Source organism: Protopterus annectens, chromosome 17.part0 (genome assembly GCF_019279795.1).
Source record: "Protopterus annectens isolate FY-2018-M chromosome 17.part0, PAN1.0, whole genome shotgun sequence".
Taxonomy (NCBI): Eukaryota; Metazoa; Chordata; order Ceratodontiformes; family Protopteridae; genus Protopterus; species Protopterus annectens.
The window spans coordinates 822,046,682-822,068,711 of NC_056751.1; the positions used below are offsets into that span (position 1 = coordinate 822,046,682).

At 38.4% G+C, this 22,030-nt stretch overlaps 1 protein-coding gene across 1 annotated transcript in view; it reads right to left on the minus strand.

Annotated features, from left to right (window-relative positions):
- Positions 1-22,030, minus strand: part of IRAG1 (inositol 1,4,5-triphosphate receptor associated 1) — a 1,344,613-nt gene that overhangs the window by 479,094 nt on the left and 843,489 nt on the right. The window contains exon 7 of the mRNA XM_044059494.1: positions 9,979-10,043. Coding sequence (XP_043915429.1) covers positions 9,979-10,043 — 65 coding nt within the window. The remainder of the gene's footprint in view (positions 1-9,978; positions 10,044-22,030) is intronic.

Here is a 22,030-nt window from a genome sequence, read left to right on the forward strand (position 1 = left end):
CAGCCCAGCTCTTCTAAAATTGGACTTGCACTCCATGTCTTCTTTCTAAAAGCAACAGTTTAGTCTTTGAGTCTTGAAATGTTCCTAACATATCCATGTCCATGTATATGATCGTCCACACCCTTTGTGTGCCCGTCCAATAATGCTGGCATTTCATGAACCTGATTAGTTTCTTCAAACACTTTTTAAACTTTTACACTCATGGCTACAAGGTCACCTATCAAGGTCTCTAGCTTTAAAAAGAGTCTGTCAATTTTGTCTTCCATACTTTCGCATTTCACTGAGTTGCCATACCTGCTAAAACAAAGAGGTGTTGGATCAATTCAGTGTTAATGAAAATACGTTTATGAGTTACATGATGATATGTATCTTGTGTGGTAGATCCAAGAGGAACCCAAACATGAACTGAGATATCTGCTTAATGTAAAACAGGGAATACCTACAAGTCAAAGGAGTCTATTTAGCTGACAGAATACTGGAGGAAGCAATGTTTGTAAAATGCAGATTACGTGACTGTTTTTGAATGTGCCTGTGGTGTGAGATTCCTGCTATGATAGCCATGTTACCATCTTACTTGGTGATTTTCTGCAACCATGGGGAGTATGGGGCAAAGCTCCTACATGGGGTGCAGGTGGGCTTGCCCACCATGCCAAAACTATTAAGTATAATTTCACCACAATTTTGGTGGGTGCATTCTTAGATAAGTTTGACTCATCTACTTTGTTGTGTGGAGTTCCCTGTTGAGAACACATACTGGATCCATAAAACACAACTGAGTGAAAAATGTTGTCATTATTGAACACCCTGAGACAAGATGATGCTACATAACAGAGTTAATGGATCCCTTTGAACGTGTAAAATCATATACTTATATTTTTTAACTCTGTAGACTTGTGCTCAACATGGACCTTTTTCAGGTTCATCCCAGAAGTGCTGTCTGGTTAAGTGATGTGGTCAAAGTCAAAAAGCAGGCAAATGAAGGGAGTGAGAATGAAACATGAACCACAGGAAGTGGCACATTAATAATTCATAGACTAAATCCTCTGTGCTATTGCCAGAAAAATCCAGGGCTAGATTTGCAGTCAAGATGATACTGCATATAATAACAGTCCCAATATAGCAGTCCGATCAGTACCTGAAACAGATTTTCTTATAGGTGAACCAAAACTTTGAGAAATGGACAGTAGCACTGCTCCATGCTATTCATATGTAACTATTACATTTCAACAGAAAGAATGCCTGCTTAAGAGAGGTGTATCTTGCCTCTTAAAATAAAAATGCCATCATGTTAGTTGCTAAGCATGCATACATTATCCCACTTTGAAAAACGTCTTATGTTTGCACGTGGAGTGTTGCCAGATGTGCATGCTCTTATATTTCATCAGGGTCATTCCTTAAGGAAACATACCCCTTTGTAATGCTTAACACTAATTTCTCCATTTTAAATATGTACCAACAATTTATAAATCAAATGTATTTTATTTTGTTACATTGAGAAACAATGCTTTTTAAATTAGGGTATCTGCAGTAACACAACTATTTGCTGTAAAGTGCTATATTGCTTATTTAAATTTTCCTTTGTCACTTTCTTGTATGAACAGTATCCCCTATAGTGTTGTTTGCCAATTTGCTTCTACATAGTTAGCTGTAATAAAGAAAAGGAAAACATTCATACATGTAGAAAATATCAACATTTATAAGAAAATGGATGCATTAGCAAAAGCTTTAAGCTGTATAAAACAAGGTTCAGTATCAGAAAAAAAGTTAGAAATGTACAGAAACCATGGGATGCATGTTTTTCATGATATGACCAAAACCAACTGACTATAAAAGTACATACAACTTACCAGCATTTGTATGATGGTCCTAATACCAGGAATATACCATAATTTAGTAGGGGAGCAGTTTATAAAATATGGCAAGTTTATTTGTAGTTCAAAGAAATTGCAATAATGTCAAATGACTGCCATGAATGGTAACCTTAGGAGTGAGTTTTGCACAAATTTATAGCATAGTCTGGCATCTTTAGGTTGTCAGATTCTTACGTATGGATATAAAACTGTGTTATGTTTTATAATCCCTTTCATCTTCCAACTGTATATTCTCAGAAGGCAAGCAAGAGGTGCAAACAAATGGTTCGATTCCACAATAATTATGTGTGATTGATGATATGAGAACCTTCAGCGGGCCTGTGTAGTCGGCTGTGATTGCTGTTATAAGTTAAACATTCTGGGCGCTGCAGTCATACTAGTAACTGTTATAACACTCCAGAAATAGCTTTCTGAGAATCTAAGAATTTCAGCTGGCCATGACTGCATCACTTCCAGAAAGTTTTCTCATCTGCTTCCACTATGACATACTTGTTTGTATACAAGCATCTAAGTCTTTGGTATCAAACCTGTGTCCCAGCCTATCATTGTATTGCACAAAAATACTCCACAGTACTCTGCACATATGGTTATTACCACTAAAGTATTTTCCCATTTCCTAATTTTCCACAGTCTCTTATTAAAAATCATTGCATAGAGATAAAACAAGATCTTAACTTATAAATGACTGTATAACAAACAGTTCAGGATAAATTCTTTGATACCTAGTTATAAAAACCACAAAAACTGCAATAAAAACGAAGAAGATGTTCAGACAAGCCAAGGTTTCCAAGCGGTGTAACGTAATTTATTTATAAAAGATAAAACACGTTTTCGCTTCTGTTAGACAGAAGCTTCTTCAGCATACCAACAACCACAAGCTCACGTCTTTTAAACCTGTTTTCAAGCAGGTGATTAGGTTAAGCCATTTAAGATTTAAAGAAAGAGTACCACATTCTTAATCAGTGAGCGAGAAATTAAAACTTAACCATATACAAGTTAATCATAGCGCTTAAAAAATGTATCATAAGTGCAAAAATTAAGTCATTTAAACTTTTCTGTTAAAAAAAATTCCTATTAAAAAGAATTGTGCACAAAACCAAAGTAGACTCATTCCATGTAAATAAAAATAAAAATAAAACGCAATAAAAGTGCAATAGGTGTATAATAAAACACCACTTAATAAATAAGGCTGCCTGACCAGTCTGAAAATTAACTAGATTGACCAGTTTACCCTGTTGTGAATGTCATTAAACAATTACATCCTAGTTTAATTTCTAAAAATGTAGATGATAAATCTGTATAGAAATGGTCCTAAGTCATGAAGGAACCTCAATGGCGTAGTAACAATCAATAGGGTATGGAAGTACTAAGTAAAAGATAAACAATGATAGGAGTATGTGTATAAGGAGTGTATAAAAAATATGTATCACATACACCTTGGTAGAATGGATACTAGTTACCAAGATCCCCTACCTTAAATAGCTCCTGTATTTTAAAATGGAGGCTATATTACAGTTATCATTGAGACCCGGGTAGGAGAAAGCATCTAGTTGTAGTTGCCACTCTAACTCACGGGTCTCTAATAGTAGTGCCTGAGGGCCCCCCCCTTTTATCACATAGTACTTGATCAATACCCATGAATTTGAAACTATGGCCACAGTTATCCATTATATGTTTTGAAAGGGCATTGTCACTCCTCTGATTCCTGATGGCATATGAATGTTGGTAAATGCGGTCCCTAAAACGACGGTCCGTCTTACCAACATAAAATGCGTTACAGCATTCACAGAAGGCTACGTACACAATGGATTTGGTGTTGCAATTGATTTTTTGATTGATAGTAAACTTCCTTTTACCAATACTGAAGGAGTTACCTACCCGTAGGTATGTTCCATCATACGCAAGAACTGGTATTTCATCACCAATGCCGGCTTGCATGGCAAGTTGGGCAACACTCCGTTATTCACGTTCAAAAGAGACTACAATCTCAAGGACTTGTTACAGAGAAACAGTTCAACAGACCTCATGACTAGACATAAAGATACCTTTATCTGTGGGTGTTGCAAATGGTGTACACACCTACGGGTAGGTAACTCCTTCAGTATTGGTAAAAGGAAGTTTACTATCAATCAAAAAATCAATTGCAACACCAAATCCATTGTGTACGTAGCCTTCTGTGAATGCTGTAACGCATTTTATGTTGGTAAGACGGACCGTCGTTTTAGGGACCACATTTACCAACATTCATATGCCATCAGGAATCAGAGGAGTGACAATGCCCTTTCAAAACATATACTGGATAACTGTGGCCATAGTTTCAAATTCATGGGTATTGATCAAGTACTATGTGATAAAAGGGGGGGGCCCTCAGGCACTACTATTAGAGACCCGTGAGTTAGAGTGGCAACTACAACTAGATGCTTTCTCCTACCCGGGTCTCAATGATAACTGTAATATAGCCTCCATTTTAAAATACAGGAGCTATTTAAGGTAGGGGGTCTTGGTAACTAGTATCCATTCTACCAAGGTGTATGTGATACATATTTTTTATACACTCCTTATACACATACTCCTATCATTGTTTATCTTTTACTTAGTACTTCCATACCCTATTGATTGTTACTACGCCATTGAGGTTCCTTCATGACTTAGGACCATTTCTATACAGATTTATCATCTACATTTTTAGAAATTAAACTAGGATGTAATTGTTTAATGACATTCACAACAGGGTAAACTGGTCAATCTAGTTAATTTTCAGACTGGTCAGGCAGCCTTATTTATTAAGTGGTGTTTTATTATACACCTATTGCACTTTTATTGCGTTTTATTTTTATTTTTATTTTTATTTACATGGAATGAGTCTACTTTGGTTTTGTGCACAATTCTTTTTAATAGGAATTTTTTTAACAGAAAAGTTTAAATGACTTAATTTTTGCACTTATGATACATTTTTTAAGTTCTATGATTAACTTGTATATGGTTATGTTTTAATTTCTCGCTCACTGATTAAGAATGTGGTACTCTTTCTTTAAATCTTAAATGGCTTAACCTAATCACCTGCTTGAAAACAGGTTTAAAAGACGTGAGCTTGTGGTTGTTGGTATGCTGAAGAAGCTTCTGTCTAACAGAAGCAAAAACGTGTTTTATCTTTTGTAAATAAATTACGTTACACCGCTTGGAAACCTTGGCTTGTCTGAACATCTTCTTCGTTTTTATTGATACCTAGTTATAATATTCCAGCACAATTAAAAAAAAACAGTATGGAATGTCAGAGAGACTTTTTTGCAACCGGGGTTGCTGTGATGAGGTATTTGACTTTTTTCTCCCACACAATGAAATGACGTCACTGTTAAATTACATAATATGGGAGTACAGTGAGGGGGTGTATGAGGGTTGAGCCCCCCACACAAAGAAAACAATGTTTGTTACTTTTTTAAGTTTATCAACACTTGATTGTTAGTACTGCAGGTATCTGCAAATGAGATGTTGACAAAACAGTTCTTAGTCAATAATCATAAATGTCTAATAAACTGCCTAGTTCAGCTAAGATTTAGGTTGTGACTATGTACAACAAAATAACTCTTCCTTCTGATCTTGTCAAACTTATGTGTTTCAAGTTTTTGTATAATGTTATCTTCACCCACAATCTATTCATTCCTCTGCTAGCTGTACGCATCTCAAGTTTTGACCTAGTTTTCTTATGAGAACACCTCTGTGTTAATTGCATTTGGCTTATCAAAGGGGACTAAAGAAGATGATTATTGAAATATGACACTGGTTCAATGAACTTTCTAGAAACAGGTGGGAAGGTGACTTGGGTAGAAGCATTACTTTCTTATATGAACAAAATAAGATACAATGTATCAAATTCAGAAGGCCACTGAGCTGGTCAAGGAGTAGTAAGTATACTCAGCCAAGGGCCACAATCTCCCAAAAAGTAGTTAGTGAAATTAGGAGTGTAGTATAGTAGCTTCCCTCACCCAATATTGTACTGGTTGGAGAGCTGCTTGAGGCTTGGGGGATGCAAGTTTGAGATCCCTGATTTTTGACATTGAATGTCTTTGGTTATATTTGGAATCGCTAAGGAGCAAAAATATGTGCCACTTAAATATGTTTCTTTTCCAATAAGTGTGGTTTATTCAATATATCTCTATGATTTGTTGGTGAAACCGCTCTTAACACAGTCAGAAAAAGCCCTGCATGTTTTTAGATAAGCTTTCTATTTTCTGTATTTCTGCTAGCCAGATATATATAAATCATATTTACATATAGACACATTAGCTAAGATGGGATGGTTAAATAAGGAATTGAAATGCAAATATTTTAAGCTAGCCTGGAACTTCAGCTTTACTTGTTACATCATTTTGTACAGCACTAAGGAAGCTTTTTTTCATCATAAAATAGGTAGTAGGGTATTTTAGCAGTAGCCCACTGCTCACTGCTGGGTGTGTTTCATAGGTTGATGCTAGGCTATCGGCCCTAGGGCCTATACAAGCCTAGCCATAACAATTCCCTGGATATTTCTTCCCACAATATTTACTTCCCTGGACCCCTGTCTAGCAGGGAGACTGACGTGATTCCCAGGGTGAATTTCCCATCTCCCATCTAATCGTCAAGGTTCCTTTTGAAGAGCGCCAAGGAGGCGCTCTGCTTGACATGTATGGGCAGTCTATTCCAGAGTATGGGGAGTCTCTGGGTCAGGAACCTATTCCTCCAGCTTGTTTTGTTCATTGTGATGACAAGGTTTAGATCCCTGGAGCGTGTCTCTGAGGGATTGGGATTTCTTTAAGTGGAGCATGTCCAACAGCTCAGGGTTTGACGTGGCCTTGTATGTTAAGCAGGGATCACCTCTGAGTAGACGATATGCCACAGAGTATAGCTGGAGTTTTTTTAGATGGTCAGTATAGGGCATCTGCTTTAGGCCTGTGATTCTTTTAGTGAGGTATTTCTGCGGCCTTTTCAGCTGTTGCAGATGTCTTGTGAGGTACATACCAAATGGGGTGTTATACTCTATAATGGGTCTAATGAGGGATGAGTACAGTGGGACAATGACCTCCATTTTTCTGGATGAAAAGCCCTTAATGATGAGGTGTGCCACATAGAAGGATTTCCTGACTGTTGTGGCGATGTGGTTATCGAAGGTGAGACCACTGTCCACCTGTGTCCCTAAGGCTCTCATCACACTTTCGGTGTTTAGTGTATTGCCACCTATGTGGTAATTCATAGGTACATGGTTTTTCCCAAAGGGGATAACTATACATTTCTTGGCATTAAGCTTGAGCTCATGGCTCTGGCACCAAGCATCTGTTTCTGTAAGGCCCTTTTGTAGAATATCCATATCATTTGGAGATTCAATAATGGCTCCCAGTTTGCAGTCATCTGCGAACTTTGTCAGCCAGAGTCCCTTAGTGTTGGCCTGTACTTCAGAGAAGTAGATGCCAAACAAGAGCGGTCCAAGGACTGAACCCTGAGGTACTCCACTTGTCACTTGTCTGGAGCTGGACTTGGAGTCAGCTACTTTTACAGTCTGGGTTCTGTCAGTAAGCCAGTTGACAACCCATCGAGTGATGTAGGGATTTATACCCAGCTTAGTAAGTTTATCTATGATTCCAAAGTGGGGGATGATGTTGAAGGCCTTGGCAAGGTCCAGATAGGCTGTGTGGACCGCCTTACCCTCGTCTACAGCTCTGGACACTGATTTGAAGAAGTCAATCAAGTTCAGGAGACAAGATCGGCCCTTCACGAACCCAAACTGGGTGGAGTCCAGTGTTTGAAGGTTGCCAATGTCTGTGTTCATAAGTTCCATGATAATGCATTCCATGCCTTTGCAGATCAGGCTCGTCAGACTGATGGGACAGTTGTTCTCGGGATCCAAGGTGGATACCCCTTGTGGAGTGGGATAACTGTAGCTGTGTGCCACTCAGTAGGCATAAAGCCTGAGGTGAGGTTATGATTAAACATGACACTTAGGTGAGGTGCCTGTTCACTTTGTAGCTCATGTAGTACACAGCCCGGGATGTCATCTGGTCCCATGGATGCTGTATTCGTAGCTTTGGAGAGTGCAGTTTCTACCTGTGTGGCCGTGATTACCAGAATTTGGCAATCTTTTGGTATTGAGATGGGCCCTTTAGGGGGTGAGAGGGGGGTGAAGTTTGCACTAAATCGATCTGCCAGGATATTGACAATATCCTTGAGATCAGTATATTTAATGCCATTCTGTTGTAGCTCAGAGCATATCTGAGAATTGCCATTTAGATTCTTGACTTAACTATAGAATGCCTTGTGGTTGTCTTTTAGATTATTGGCAATTTTATTTTCATAACTAGCTTTGGAGGATTTTATGAGGGATCTCAGCTTCTTACTGAGGCTGGTAAGGAAGTTTTTTTGCATCCTGGGATTTTCTTCTTTTCTGCAACAGTTTCTTTCTTCTGTTGCATAGTTTGTTTATGGCAGGGGACCACCAGATTGGCTTCCTTTTTTTGGAGGGGAACGTCTTGGTTCTATTTGGGATGGCATTATTCATGCACTAGTGGATGTGCTCGTACAGTGCCTTAGTGTAAGATTCAGCAGTCAAACTTTCAGTTCCCATCTGCATGGGTGTCATGAAGTTTGTCACTTCTGACTTGAGTAGCATGAAGTTGGCTTTGGAGAAGTTTTTTACGGAGGTTTCCTTACTGGGGGGTGGGGGTGGGATGTGGATGTCAAGGGTGATTTGCTTATGGTCAGACCTAACCAATGAGGGGGGTGACCACTGGTGTGGAGCATCTATCTCCCATGTTGGTAATGACCAGGTCTAGGATACTGGAGCCCCTGGTGGGACAATGGATTAGTTGATCCAGGGCGCTGGAAGTTATGAATTCCAAGAACCGTTGGGAGAAGATGTTGGTACCCGAGTAGTTTTCCTAGTTAACGGCAGGGTAGTTGAAATCACCCAGTATTAGGGTGTTTGGTTGTATCTTAATATTGTCCAGTACGTTTAGAAAGGTATAGTGAGAATCTTGAGGCATGGTGGGGGATCTGTAGCAAGCTACAATTTGGAGTGCAGTCTTACCTAATGTTAGTTGCACCTGGAGAATTTCAGATGCATTGTGTTGGGCGACTAGCCTGGAGGTGTGAATATCCTTGGTGAATATGGACACTTCTCCACCTTTAGTGTTTCGCTCTTGGTTTGGTGGCTGAAAAGTGTGGCAAGAGTTGTAGCCTGGTATTGCAGGGGTGCTCTCTGGAGCCTTGAACCAGGTCTCAGTTACTGCACAGATATCGATGTTCTCCATTTTTAGGAGTGCCTTGAGAGAGTGCATTTTGAGTTTAGACTTCTAGCATTGAGTAGTATTACCTTCAGATTTTGCATGTGGTTACCATAGGATTTACCTACAGCTGATGTGGTCACCCTCGTGATGAAATGAAGCTAAACATGGGTAAATCCTGTGATACCCACATCCAGTAGTGGGTTATTGCTGTTACACAATAACATTATTTAAGAAGGAAATTGCCTTTCTTAAATAATGTCTTTGTATAATGGCACTGTAGTGTTCCTCAATGTTTTTCCTTGTTTACTGATGTACTGCTCATGCATATGGGATTTAAATTCCCATACTTGCACAGTACATCAGTACAGTGCAGGAGAAGCAATGGAGAACAGACAGAATCTCCACTGCTGTATTTTTCTATTGTGCTTTTTGTTTGTTTGTTTAACTGCTGAGATTTTCCAACATTGCAGAAGTACAATGAAAACCAAGTATGTTTCTGATTGTTTAGTTTTGTAGAATGTAGCTGATTTTTCTCTTATTTTGCTCTGTCCCTCAGCATATACAGGTTGAAAGTTTGGTTATTCAACGGTACTTCGGTGGCCGGACTTCTTTTTATTGGTATATGCTTGATTTACAACAAGCGCACTGGTTGGCCTTTCCAATCAGCATGCTTGTTTTTCAATAGTAATGAGCCATTATTGTATAATATTTAATATCAACTTGCTGCTTATCCATTATCAAAAGGACATAGATGAATTAAGTTACCAAAATGGTCATTTTCTGCTCACACACTTTCTTTTTCTGTCTGCCTTCAAATTCAACAAATGAACTGTGTTTTATTAATTGGCACTTACCAACAGTTGTTAAAGAAGATTTTGATGTCCTAGAATGCCGAAGAGAAGGCCTGGGGCTGCGAGGTCTGTAATAATGAAAAAAAAAATACTACACAAAATTGTCATACAAACATATAGTGCACGCAGGATGGAAATAATTTACATATTTGTAATAAAGCAATCAAGTTTTAACAAAGTAGATAATTATAGCGTAATGAAGATTTAGTAGCATTTTGTAAAAATCTTTAACATTTTATAAAGTTTGATGACCATTCTTTAAAAATATTATTCCACCATAGGCCAGTTTGTTTTGTAATGAAGAATTTGATTCATATGTAGTTTCACTGTCAGGAACTCTGTTTCTGGGAAACTTTGAGGAAAAATCTATTCATATAGCACAAATATATTTCAAATTATCCTTCAGCATATCAGCATGTATAAGCTTCTAGAAAATTCAGTCAAGCTAAGAAATATTAAAGGGATGCAGTCAATTAAATTCAGTTTTCAACAATGAACAAAGTACTATGCTTATATAAAGCATTAGTGTTTTTTTTATTTTTGATATCATAAAGATGTTCGTATATCCTATTTTTCAACATTCTTTCTGTCTTACCGATGTAAAAAGACAGGCAGGTGCTACATAAGGTACTACAATAAGCATAGTACTTTGTGTAAGAACTTTAAGTGTTTCAAGTTTGGTATGCTTGATTTTGTCAAAGTTGACATGAGGGGAGGTGATTGGCAAAATATACTGTATAAAAAAGAGTTGATGTGGCAGTTTAGATTGGTGGCCGATTACAATCCAGGCATAAATGAACATATCTCTATAATGCCTATATTGAAGGAAAAGGCAGAATTAGTTTAAGGATGTGTATTACTTTTACTATGTATTCATTAATCATTCATACATGATTTTTATATATTATACATATTATACAAATACATAATGCAATTTTTAACACAATTTATAACTAGAACTTTTTAACAAATGTATTGATAGGGGCTGCATTTAATATATACATAAAAATAATGTTTTTTTATCTACCTTGGTCCTTCAACAAATGAATATATAGAATTCATTAATTATTCACTATTTTAATGTAATTATTCATGAGAAGTGTCATCTGATGATGGGCATTGGTTAATTGTGTACCAATGATTTCAAAGTGTTGACTATTTAAATTGTAGAGTTTTAGGTTAATTGTTCTGAGGAAGTCATTCACTTTGATGAAAGCGCTTAACCTGTGTATATTCTATCCAATAAATTCATTTCTGTGGACTCGCAACGCTGTGCTCATTTTGTTTTTTTGGTTGGATTCTGAGTGCATTTTACACCATTTTTTGGATTTAGTTTCACATTCATCCTTTTGTTATTCTTGACCATTCTACCCTCTTCACATAATCTTCTGCAAGAGCCTTCCCACGTGATTTCCAATCTGACCCCACCAGTCCCTTCCCAATGACCTCTTTAATTACCCATACATTCCAGCCATCCCTTAGCATACTAGCAAATGCCAAAATGGTCTCAATGGATACTCCCTCCTCTGCCTAGCCATTCTCTAAATGTAATGGTCTCAAAAATTTTGCTCTACCTCAACTCACAACTGCTCAAAGCTCTTCTCAGATTCAGTATTTGAATAATCTCTCTTGTAAATGTCCTACTCCTTCATAGTTAACTCAAATCTAATCCAGGTTCTCACAACTTTTCCAGCATGCAAATTCATAAGAGTCTACATTCACTCTACTGAAAATAACCTTTCTTAATGATGGAGGTATAGTAAATAAATGTAAACAACTATTTGAAATTTTAACAATGCTGCACCATATATTATGGCTGTCACTGAATTCTAGACAAAACAAGATACTCCCAATTTATGGTCCTACTTCCTAAGTTACACTTAACTCTTCGACTCCCAGCCTGGAAATAGACTGAGTTGGAGAGCCCTTTTCATTATTACGTAAAAGCTTACATATACAGTCCTATAAACAAACCTCTTCACTAAATGGTCATAACCCAAACTGGGTATCAGTTAATACAGCTTTTAAGAACTTCATGATTCTTACACTCATAGTAGCTTACTTTTATCATCCAACTAATCAAACCAGGCAAGAACATGATCTTCTTTGGAAACTTCAGTGTCGACCTGTTAAACCTTACAAACATCAAAATCATTAATAATGTGATCAATCAAGGCATCACTCAACTAATAAAAGAACACACCAGGTCCAGAGGTCCAGCTTTAAATATTGTATCCACTCACCCCTTGAACTTCTTCTCTCCAATAACAACTCTCCATCCTACACTCCCCCTCCCCCTTGCTGACAACTGCCAAGTTGTCTTTTCCCTCAAATTCACAAACAGAAAAACATCCTCAGCTGTAGTCACTTTCTGGTCTATATCACAACGGAACATCAAAGCTCTCCAAAATGAACTTTTAAAAGCAAATTGGGAGCCCTTACTAAACAAGATTCTGGTATTATTGGCAGGTCACTTCCAATTCCCTTCTTGACTTACAAAACAAATGTTTCCCTGAAATACCTAGACTATTTAAACCATTTCAAAATTAGTGGCAAATCAAAGAACAAAGAATTCCACAGACTAAGAGACAAAACCTGGAAACTCTGGAAAAGATCCCACTTGATAGATAACATACAATTCATCTTTCTTAGAAATTTAGAGAAATAAGCCAAAATAAGATGAAAATCCAATTTTCTAAAATCTTGTTAAACTATCCTCCAAATTAATTAGAAAAAAAATTGGAATTTAGTGAACCATATCCATGGACTCACTTCCACACAGCAACTCTCTCAAATATTACTCAATATCTTTTTCTCAGGATCATTAACTCCTTTTGACTTTCTTAATGAATTCTCTGCATTCCCCCTTCATCTTCTGCTATTCTGAACAGACTCCATTGTCAGTTTCCCAACTCCTGACTGTCCTCCTTTTAACTTTAGAATAACTTAGATTTAGAATAATTAAAATCAAAACATGATGACCTTCCCTGGCAAAACACCTACCAATGCCCTCATAAGTGCAGATGGGCTACAGCCCAGGTTTATTATTCTTTATGATGACTACATTGTCTGTGTCCTCCAACATTTCATTCACCTCTGCATCTTCTGCTAAACAAAAAAAATTTGCTTGACAAATGGCATATGTGTATAATCAAACCTCTTTCTCAAATCTGTTGACATCAAAAGCCAATAACTTGTGTCCCAACTCAATTTTACCATACCTTGGAAAATTATTCTGAAAGTAATATACAGATATTTTTTTTAAATGTACCAGACATATAAGATCCTCTCTAGACACAGCTTATGGTCAGGAACAAGTACTATGGCTGTTCTATCTTCTCTTACAGGTTATATTCTACAAAACATGAATAAAGAACAACTAACAAGCTCAATATTCATCAGCCTCACACAGGCCTTCAATTTAGTGGACCACATCCTCTTCATAAAGTCCCTTCAGGTAGCTGGAGACAGGTCCTAGACAAGTCAATGGTTTAACGCCATCCTTCCTTACAAACAGACAATTTGAGATAGGCTTGGTGACACACCCCTGAAGCTATAGTTTAAAAGGAGTTGCACAGAGCTCAGTACTATCCCCTGTACCATTTTCATTGTTTCACAAACTGCCTGCCAGTCTTCTCCACATACACATTATTCTCTATGCCAACAGTATTATCTACAGATCTCAACTCTCCCCAGAAGTCATTATAAGTGACTTGGAAAATAATCTTGGAATGCTGTCTGCCTGCCTTGCAAATCACAACCTCATACTTAAAAAAAAAAAAGACACACTATTTGGAATCTCCCCTCTTTCCCAAAGGACGTCTGCTGCACCAAGCAACTGGACCATTGTCCACACTAACCATGACTCAACTGAAACAGTATATCTGTGGGTCTGACATATGCAAATCACCAAAGAAAATGTTAACAAACTCCTTTCTTGGCAAAGACGATTTCACGCTTCACCTCCCCTGAAGGTAGAACTGCAATCAGCAAAGGAGTCCTACTCCCCCAGCTAGAGTATAAAATCTTTATCATTTTAACCTTCTCAGAAATGAATGCAGATACTCTCAAACCACCTCAGATGATATTTGCTCCTTCATATACCTCTTTCCACTAAGAGAACATCATTGTTTATTACGATCGAAAGGCAAACGGCTTCCAATAAACCAAAAAATGCAGTATTGTAAGCAGGACTACACTATAAATTCAACCAAAACTCATTTCTCTTTATTACAAGTACACTTAATAGCTAGAGCCACACTATAAACATTAGAGCTCTCCCTCCTGCCTTCTTTAACCTTCAAGCTCTTTAGAATAAACTTCATTCTACCAGCAACTCATCCTATGTGTTAGAGTCAAGAATTTGCAAGTCTCACACAACACATATAAAAACTTTACTGACTGACCCTATATTTCACTCAGAAATAAAACAATACCTATTCAAACAAACACAATGCAACTGCTTCCACAACAGAGTGGCCACCTAATATAAATAAACCCCACTGCTTGTTATACATTCCTAAGCAAACAAATGGCATGCTTTGCTGTACTCCTGACTACACTTACTCACTTCCTGTCCTTTCTTACCTTCTAACCATTTCTTCTCTTAACCATCCCTCCTCCATTCTTATTTCTTCTACCACTCCCCTATGCCTTCCCTTCACCTCTCTTTTCTCTCTTCCTATCTACCATATTTGCAAGCTGAGCATTGTTATCCACTCATTCATTGAAAAAAAAACTGCTTCAAATAGGTCTGAATATGCACACACCTGGTACACTGAAAAGGGTTTCAAGCCAAACTCAAGAAAACAAAGCATAGTAGCATTCGGCAAAAAAGCCGTTCCCATCTCATATAAGTAGCACTCCTGTTCAGACAGACAATGTGATTACAGACTTGGGTGCTTATGTGCACAGCTCTCTCTCATTTGATCATTTTGTTTCCACTATAGCCAGGACATCTTTCTATATCTGGTACAGTTAATATTTAAGGAAATATCTTCAAAATCCAAAGTAGTCTTATTACCGGTGTACGCTTCCCTTGTCAGACCTATCATTAAATACAGTTACCCAGGTCTGTAGTAGTCCCACCTTGGTGCAAGAAAATGACTGTTGCTGCCTTCCACTCATCCAGTACAAAGCCTGCTTGAGGCTAATGTTGAATAGTCTCTGAAGGAGTGTCTGACAATTCATGTTTCAGGCTAGCCAGTAGGCAGCCTAGGATGTTTTCCAGTCAAGGTCTTAGACAGTACCTTGAGAATGTTTTCTTGTGAGATTGTAGATGGGGGGGTAGATGTACATATTTGGTATGAGAATATTGGGAAGGATAGAGGGATAAAGCTGGAGTTGAATTTACCTGCTAGTAAATTGTCTATGATGTCAGGGCCTGAGTATGTGATATTATTTACTATTAGCTCTATGTAGTACTGGCCATTTTTTTGAGCTTTCTAACATACTTAAAGAAGGCTTTATGATTATCTTTAGTCTGGATGTTTATTTTACATCATACCTGGCTTTGGTTGATTTGATAAGGATTCAGAGTTCCTTGTTTAGTTTAGCAACAGCATTTTTGCCTTCTTGAGAGCAATCTTAATTTTTGCCTGCAATGAGTTTTTTTCTGTTATTATACAACCTTTTTGTAATACAGTTTCACCACAGGGTGCTACATCTCTCACACATTGTGACAGATTGTTTAATTATTACGCAGTTGTCACTGAACATAAGAGAATTGCAACAATGTTGCAGGATGTCCATTTCAACTAAGATGTCTATAGAGACAATTGGAAGGGCCCATCCTTGGTTCCTGTTGCTTACCACTGTGGGCTGGAGGTAGAGTAGTGCCTAGGAGAATAAGAGTTGTTTAAGTGGAGTGCAGTATAATGTAACAATGCAAGTCTACATGTGAAGAGGAATGAGCCACTTTGTAAAACTACTAAGTACGGCAGAATTTCTGAACTTGGGTTATAATGAGAAACTTATGATTCTATGTGCCTGTGTCTATACAGTGCATGGCTAAAATGGCTGCATGAGGAGCAGTGCCTTGAAAATACAATGTTAGCATAGCAATGTCTTTCGGCTTTTCCTGGTTAGGGGTCACCATAGCAGAACTCCAGTCCGCTAATGATTGGCAGTGGAATTTTATGGTGCCGAGTTGCCAGCCCGACGCCCAACCTTCAAGGAAGACACACCCATTCACGCACGCACCTACCTGCATGTCTTTAATGTCACTCAACCATAGGGAAGACATGCAGACTCCACACAGAAGGTGTTCCAGGTGACAACACTAACTTCAAACATGCCCACTGTCTTACAGCAAAGCCACAAAATTCAAGGTTTGACAAGCAATAAGAGGACTTGAAATGACTTGGTTCTTCTTCTACTCTCATTAAAGTTAAAAAAAAACAGTTCTGACTAAACAAAATGTGTCCACACCAGATGACATAGTTAGCTGCCTAGGGCCTGATGGTGGCTGGGGGCTAGCCTGGTCATTAAAAAATTGCCCAATTTGCATGGGACAGCTGAGCTACTTAGCTGACATCTGAGAATTCTTGAAGTGAATTTTGAGTAGTGCTTCGCTTCTGTGCTCTTTTGAGTTCCAGGGAATGATTGAGTTTAGCCACCAATGAGATTCCTATAAAGAAAGCCACCAGTGAGATTCAAGCAAGCATGGTCTTTCTTTTGCAGGAATATTTGCAACTGCCATAACATCAAGGGAAATTCCAGACAATCTTTTACCAAGGGGAGATTCATATTCAAATGATGATCTGGTAACCAACTTGATGAGAGTCTTACAGTAGGCAAATGGAGCTACAAAAATCAAACCCTGCACCCTTGACTTAACTACAGCTTTTGCTGATCAGGCTAGCCCCTTTAAGCAATTGGGCTACTTTCAAAGGAGACTCATTCATACTAAGAGAAATTTAGCTAGGGCACCTTCCCCTTCCTTTTTTTCAGTAAGTGCTATGGGATCCTTTACATCTACCTGAATTACTACCAGCTGATACAAATGAGGTCTCCATTTAACATCTAATCCAAAGGATAGCGCTGATGAGTGCAGCAACCTCCTTATGCTACATGCTAATGTCAGTAGTGAAAATTAATCCAAACACCAAGGGGTGGGAGTAGAACCCATAACCTTCTGTTCTTCCAACAACAAAAGTAAGGGTGATTCCCTGTTGAGTCACTGACACTGCCAACATCTTAAAGCCTTAATTATCTGCTTCAGCTGATATATCTTCATTAACTTATAAAAATACTTCCCTAGGATCCCACGTGTCCTTGCTGAACAGGGGAAACCGGTGCTGACTTTGTGGGAACATGGGCAAAATTATTGGCTAGGCTTATAAGGGCCTCTGGGCCAATAGCCTAGTATCATCCTATGAACATATGAACTTAATTTTCTGAAAACTCACTGGGGATTACTGTCAATAGTTGGTCATTACAGTTTTATACTTACCGTTGTTCAGAAACTCCATGTGATGCAACACCTGTTATTCTGTTAATTTTCCAAGTGAATTTGAGTAGCTTGGCATATAAGGTTCTGAGATGTTAAGGAACTGCTTCTTGTAGTCAAAAGTACAGGGTTTGAGTCCTTCCATGTCCATTTGTCTACTGTGTGACTTTTGAAAAAATCAGTCAGACAGTGCTCCTGGATCACTTCTGGAAAGGGACACTGTTCAGTGAATTTACTTGGTTAACAGACATTTCAAAGTTGTCCCCTCACTACTTTTTGCATTGTTCAGACTTCTTGAGCAAGGAACTTGTGAGGTATTTTTGTTTGTTCCTTGTAAAAAGTGTAGTTTTCTGGCAAACTGTTGTGGGTTGCAGTCATTAAACAATTATGTGAGTTTCAAACTTTGTATCCTTCAAAAATGCTTTCTAATGCAAGGCTTGTTATTCTAGCAACTTTCTAAATATATGAGAAACATTTAAAATCTGTTCCTGATTTATTGATCTTTGATTGTGATTATTGAGCTAAGGAGCTGACAGGGCAGAGCGAGGTTGCAATGATTTCCAGTATATGGTTTTGGCAGCCCTAACCTGAGATACATTTCTGTGCCATTGTTTATAAATGTGTTCATTCACTTGATCCCAAGCAAATATCTGCATTGTATAGTCATATAAGTAGCTGTATATGGTGTGAGTGTGTGTGTGTGTGTGTGTGTGTGTGTGTGTGTGTGTGTGTGTGTGTGTGTGTGCGTGCGTGTGTGTGTGTGTGTGTGTGTGTGTGTGTGTGTGTGTGCGTGTGTGCGTGTGTGTGTGTGTGTGTGCGTGTGTGTGTGTGTGTGTGTGCGTGCGTGTGTGTGTGTGTGCGTGTGTGTGTGTGTGCGTGTGTGCGTGTGCGTGTGTGTGTGTGCATGTGTGTGTGTGTGTGTGCGTGTGTGCGTGTGTGTGTGTGTGTGTGTGGGTGTGTGTGTGTACTTAGTTCCTACAATGCACATTAGTTATAGTTTAAAGAAAGGAACTGATTGTTGTAAACAGGAATGTCATCATATGAGCCTCATTTTTGGATACAATCCTTGGTTTCCTTGTTTTGTTGACTACGTGCTTATCATTTGGCTGTTAATGAAGTAGACATGATGAAGTCTGTGAGTTTAATGTTAATATTTTAATTTAGCTTGTTTTTGCAGGTGCACCAGTGTAAAATTCACTGTTTTTGGTCACAACAATCTGACTGGTACTTAGTGCAGATGAATAAGGCTGCGAGCTGTTAATAAGCTGCTTTATAGTGCAGGGTTTGATTCCCTTAGCCTTAATTTGTCTACCATGTGACTCTGAAGCTAATCAAACTAGGGTGACTTGGCTTGTAGTCAGGGATTTATCCCTGTAACTATTCCTCACAGGGCTCTGTACTAGGGTAATTTCTTTTCTAGGCCACTCTTCTGAAACAAAAAGGTGAGAAATTAGTTATGGATTACTAAATATGCAGATGACTGTAAACTGAGTAATGCAATTATTTCAATAAAAGATGTTCAAGTTTTCCAAGATGTAGTACAAAATATGCATCTACTGCTGTAGTAAAGAGCTCATCTCTAATGTCACTAAATGTAGCTTTGTTAGACAAGACAAAAAGGACATTCATTATGATTGCAAAATAACGGTCAAATCATAAAAATGACAACAGTTTAAACGTTATGACCAGTGTGCATTCAGCAAAAGTAAAAAAAAAAAAAAGCATATTATGTAGCCTATCTAATTCTAAAGATCCTGTCTAGTTTTTCCAGAAAGACCACTGTACCATGTTATGCCTCGCTAATCTACCCCATTATCAAATACAATCTTGTGTTTTCTAGCTTTTACATAAACCATCAGAAAGAAACTGAAAATGTAAATTGATTCATCGTTCAAAAAATCATAGTGCTGGAAAACAGGAGCCACCTTAGTACTGTTTCCTGTAGCCTACATAGAAGTGGCCTCTGCCTGGTTATCAAAGCGATCTGTGATCGGTTCCATCTGAAGCCTATGTATGGAAAGCACTGCTAGAGGAGATAACAATATACATCAAGGGGATGTACTACTTAAAATAAACATAAATAATACATAACAATGACACTGTTTATAAATTGTGAACTATGATGGTTGCCTTGAGTGGATAAATCCATGTTTCTAGTTATCCAAGCCTGGAGGGATACCAGTGGTTGCCCTCCAGGAGTAACAAGGAAGCATAATGCCATACACCAAAATGAAGACTGTAAGACCTGTTCTTGACCTCTGTGACTTACAGACTCCTGAGAGATGATCTGTGGCTCATTTACTGTGTTTTTAGATATTCAGTGGTCCTTGATCTCCTACATCCCAGTAGGTCAAACAGTGTAGCTAACACTTGGACCAGAGATCCAAATTTTCATCAGCAAATAAACAGAAAGTAATAGAAACAGATATTCATATGCTTATTACTGTGTTGTGTACATGACATTAATCTTCACTGATTATGTGCTGCCTTGCTAGCTGCAGCCTATATATTGGGGTGCCGTGTGCCACTCTGAGGATCCAGTGGTGAACCTGCCATGTGGCATGTGTCCTTATGAGATATCTACTGCAAATGAGCTGGTGCATGTCCTATGAAATTGTGCAGCTGTATGATGGGAATAAGTGAGTGTAACAATCATGTGTATGGAAAGGAGTGTAAGAATGTCAGCCCTTTATGAGATACTGGCTTATGCAGAGCAGCCTTTGATGTAAGTATAGATGCTTTGCAGGCCGAAGTACTGCAGGAATCTGCAGGACAAGACAGTTCACACTAAATTTGAGGGCTTGCAAACAGAGCTGTAGCAAGGTTGGATAGTGACCTGGGCAATACAAAATCCCCAGTGGGTATCTCCCCAGTTTGAACATGAAGACGAAGAAAGTCCCCTCAAAGTTGAGAACAAAAGAAAAAGGCCTTTTGGAGCTGAGGATCTCAGAAAGTCTTCAGATTAAGTAAATAGTGTATCTTCATAAAGCTCATTGTATAAAAGTTGTATAGCTCCTTTCTTCAGTTCACTTACTATCATTTAGTGTGCGTATGTGGAGGAATGGGTGAGCATGGCTGTGAATGTGATCAGGCTGGGGTGCTTGATGTGTGTGTGTGTGTGTGTGTGTGTGTGTGTGTGTGTGTGTGTGTGTGTGTGTGTGTGTGTGTGTGTGTGTGTGTGTGCGTACATGTCTGTGTGTATGGGTTGGTGTCTCTGTGAATGTGATCAGATGAGGGAGCTCTGTTGGGGGGAGGCTAGGGGGCTATAATACCTCCACACTTCCATAGACTAACGAGCAAATCCTGCAACAATGGGGGAACACCAGACACCAGGGATAGCCCTTTATATTGTACCTTCCCTTCAGCTCACCCACCAACTGTATTAGAGCTCTGCACCACCATTAGACCTCACAGATACTCTTCAAATAACACCAAAGTCCATGACCTCAGGGACAATATTTAAACTAGCACTGGAACTCCCTTAAAAAGTTAATAGAGTAGCAGCTCTCACATAACAATGCATTGTACATACACTAAGAAGAATGCAACTCTAATGTTTGGCATTATTTACTGACTGTAAGGATCTGTAATTTACCAGGCCAGGGAGAAAACAATACAAAGAGACAACAGGGACATTCTGTCAACTTAGGGGTAGGTAAGTGGTGTACTGGTGTGTGTGTTTCAATGTGTGCATGTTTGTGGGAGAATAAATGAAGGGGAAGTCTCTGCCAACACAATGCATGGACATCCCATGTTAACTACAGCAGGAAGGTATTGATTTGCACTAGAACAAGTTAAGGGGGATTCAGAGACATTGCAGATTAGATGACAATGAGCGCTTTCCTCATTGCAGCTAACACTTCTCTTAATCGCAATTGCCCACATTATATAAACAGCCCCTTTTCACCACGGGTCCCACTAGTGGTGTTCCTTCTCAATGCCCAGGACTGATTACATGCTACCATGCCCAACACAGCCTTAATGATGAGGTTTGTAGTTGTGATGTTTGTAAGACACAAATGCTGACTGACTCTCATTTAAAGTGTAGTGGTTACTTTCTAAAGCACTTTTCTAAGTTATTTTCCATTTATATGCTTGATATTAAAGTTGAAAATGATTTTGCAAAAAATGAAGGTTATAGTATGCTGTTTAATATTTTTGATTTCACTGTTTTCTCAATTTTTCTGTATAACCACACCCACAAAATGATGTCGTTGTAGGTATTTGGTAATAATTTACATGCATCTGCAAAGTTTTCTGTGTATTCTGTGTAAGTAAAAACAACTTATTCTTTAGAACAGCTTCTGATTTACATTGTGGTTTCACTACTACATCCTCATTTAAGTTAATTGTAAAAGTAAGGCATTCCAACAGTCAGAGCTGGTTGTCAACTTGTCTAGGAAGTAAAAGATTTCTACTGCAGCATTTGGCATGGAAGTACAGTAGTCAGCACCTTAACTTCGATAGTGAGGACTTGCATTCTTTCATGATGTCATGGCAGAGATTTTCAACTCCACGAAAAATTTCATGGGACCATCCATATCGACAAAATAAAAAAACATACTTAGTGCATAAAAAAAAAAACATACATTATGGTAAGGTGGT